General features: G+C 42.6%; 1 protein-coding gene across 1 annotated transcript in view; it reads right to left on the bottom strand.

Moving 5' to 3' along the window:
- Window positions 1-718: 718 nt before the first annotated feature.
- LOC101849075 (inter-alpha-trypsin inhibitor heavy chain H2) overlaps window positions 719-3,187 on the bottom strand; it is a gene marked incomplete at its 5' end in the record, with an annotated part of 33,711 nt that continues 31,242 nt past the window's right edge. The window contains 3 exon segments of the mRNA XM_013086408.2: window positions 719-1,130; window positions 1,796-2,085; window positions 2,859-3,000. Of these exon segments, the coding sequence (XP_012941862.1) occupies window positions 1,080-1,130; window positions 1,796-2,085; window positions 2,859-3,000 (483 nt within the window).

Raw genomic sequence — 3,187 nt, 5'->3', positions numbered from 1 at the left:
GTTGTTAAGATTTCAGTTTTTACTACATTGTTGACCTTTTTGATTGTTGAGCGACATATCTAATAAATCTCTCACATCTCTACTCACTGCTATGCTTTGTTGATGCTGTGTTCATTGTTATACAGTATACACTATGTATTCATCGTATTATATATGTGTATGTGTGTTACTTAATCTTATTATATATATAAACATATTTATGTATAATGTGTATAAGTCACACACACACACACACGCACACACACACACACACACACACTAATACATACGAAATGTTTTTATACATTTACTCTTATATATATATATATATATATATATATATATATATATATATATGTTGGCTAGATAACCTTATTTGCGGGCGGTTGGAGGTCGCCTCTGTTAAGTTCTACTTCTTTGCTTTCCCCACTGTTGTTTCTGTCTGTCTTTTTCCCAGCACTAAATGAGTTAATGTGTCAATGGGCTTCTCTTTACATAAACAAGCAAACGAACAAACAAACAAGCAAGAGTGGGTGGATAGCGGGTGCTCTGGTGTGGTTTGCTTCTTCTTTCCTATCAAACATCTATTGTCCTTATCTCTCCTCCTTTTTTATGTTTGTTACTCTAATCTTCGAAACTTATATGACCTTATTGTGGTGCAAGTGCCGTAATACACTTACTAACACCAAATTAAAACAAATATCCTTATTTAAGGTGTTTGGAGGAACACAAGGCAGAGTAGGGTAACTGGTCAACGCCGTTTATTACAAATAAAACAAAGCAACTCAAGTACTCAAGTCTATCAGAATCAGACTGTCTTCGTAGATACAACAAACTGTATAGAAGTTCATCACAAAAATATTCTCATCAGAAACTCCCAGAAATTGTTCAAGTCCTTATGGTGACCTCTCTCCCCAGCCACGACTTCCGGGTCACTGTGCTGATGTCAGGGGGCGTGGTCAGATTGCTTGGAGATCTGACGTCATCGGGCTGTGTTTTCCTTGATGGTCAGTCGGGTCAGCTGATGATAGCCAGACTGGTTTGGTGGGGGGGGGGGGGGGGGGGCGGGGGGACCTCGTTCTGTTTGTGCCGGGGTCAAATCATTGAGCGACCTTGAACTCCAGGGTTGTCAGTGGCGTCAGCAGACCGTACTGGAAGACACGAGTGTCACAAAGATGGTGATAGTGATAATAATAATGATAATAATAATAATAATAATAATAATAATAATAACAACAACAATAATAATAATAACAATTATGATACTGCTGCTGGTACTGCTTCTACTACTTATGATGTAGCCTATATATAATAATATTGCGATGATAATATTGTTTTAATAACAACAACAACAATAATAATTATTATAATAATGATGATGATGATGATGATGATGATGATAATTAAAAAAAATAAAATAAATTGCACTTTATTGGTCCCGCAAATAAAAGTATAGGAAAACCTTAACAATCAACACTAGGCAATATTGGCAGGACCTCCCCCCCCCCAACCACAGGACCAAGCCAAATGTGTTGAGAGCCTTGGAAACTCCACAAAATGGCTAGAGTTCAAAAACGCTCAATCTGGGGTTTGAACAAAGGCCTTCCGCTCTGTAGTCCAGCATGATACCAATTAAATTAAGTGCTCTGCCTCCCCTAGATACTCTAGGTCTATCTCTGTGTATCTACCCGTCTGTCTCTGTCTGCCTGTCTGACTGTCCGTCTGTCTGTCTGTCTGTCTGTCTGTCTGTCTGACTGTCCGTCTGTCTGTCTGTCTGTCTGTCTGTCTGTCTGTCTGTCTGTCTGTCTGTCCTCACCTTCACAGAAATATCCTCCGCCTCCTCCAGATACTCAATCTCAACATCTGTGGGATCTTCCCGTCCAGGGAAAGGTGTGCCCAGCTCTGCCATGCCGTCCCAGCAGAAGTGTAACCTCTGTAGCGCCCAGATTTTCTCCGTCACATCTCTGGACTCCACGGGCAGTTCAAAGGTCAGAGGTTGCGCCTCTGCCGTGACCCAGGAAGTGGTCATTCGCCGCTTGACCATCTTCACACCTTTGGATTCCATGAACGCTTCCACCGTCTGGATGCTGTTGTCTATGAGTTTACCTGGTGCCAAATACACGTCAAAATAACTTAAACTCACACTGCATGGTCTTCAAAATACATAAATCACACACGGTGTGATTATTGTCATCATCATACACACAGTATGGTCATAAAAATACAAAACACACGGTATGGTCATAAAATTACATAAAACACACACGGTATGGTCATCAAAATACATAAAACACACACGGTGTGATTATGGTCATAAAAATACATAACATCTCCTATCTTGTCCAATCCTGCCTCAATTACCCCCTCCCCCTTCCCCCGCTTTTTCCATCTAGATCTACCCCTACAAAGTCCAATCTCCTATCTCAATACCCCCTCGCTCCACCTACCCCCCCTCACTTACCCCTCCAAAGTACATTATCTCCTTCCCCAATACCCTTCCCCCCACCTACCCCATCCAAAGTCCAATCTCCTACCTCAATACCCCCCCCCCCCACCCCCCCCCTTTCCACCTACCCCTCCAGAGTCCAATCTCCTACCTCAATCTGTCCCCGGGATTTTATGCACCCTGCATAATTAATTTACAAAATTTGATAATTTTTTGGCATAATGTCTGATTATATAGTTTCCTTTATCATTCTTTGTTAAAATTAACAGAATCACATAATTTCACAGTTTTGGGCGCAGTTTGCATACATTCAGATTAATTTTTTTGCATAAAACCGCAGGGACAGCTCTATACCCCCGCCTCTCCACCTACCCTTCCTCCCTTCCACCTATCCACATACCCCACCCCTTTTTCCACCTACAACATTACAGACCTGCTAGGATGACGTCAGAGCCTTTGAAAAAGTTCCGGAAGAAGGTGGAGGTGAGTGAGAAGTCGTCCACCTCGGCTTGGGAGTAGTTGAAGTGCACGTGACTCAGCAGGATGTGCGCGTGCTCGCGGTAAAAGTCCCGGATCTGTGGACAGCATGACGTCACAGACTTCAGAGAGACAGAGGAACGACAGTGAAACCTTCTGGAACGGTCACTTGTTTAATAAGACGATCACCTCTAACAACGGCCCCCCCCCCCTTTGTGAGCCTTTTTAATGACACACACACACACACACACACACACACACACACACACACACACACACACACAT

This window comes from Aplysia californica, unplaced genomic scaffold (assembly GCF_000002075.1).
Source record: "Aplysia californica isolate F4 #8 unplaced genomic scaffold, AplCal3.0 scaffold00464, whole genome shotgun sequence".
NCBI classification, from domain to species: Eukaryota; Metazoa; Mollusca; class Gastropoda; order Aplysiida; family Aplysiidae; genus Aplysia; species Aplysia californica.
The sequence above is the reverse complement of the archived record's forward strand: the minus strand, read 5'-3'. Positions and strand labels throughout refer to the sequence as shown.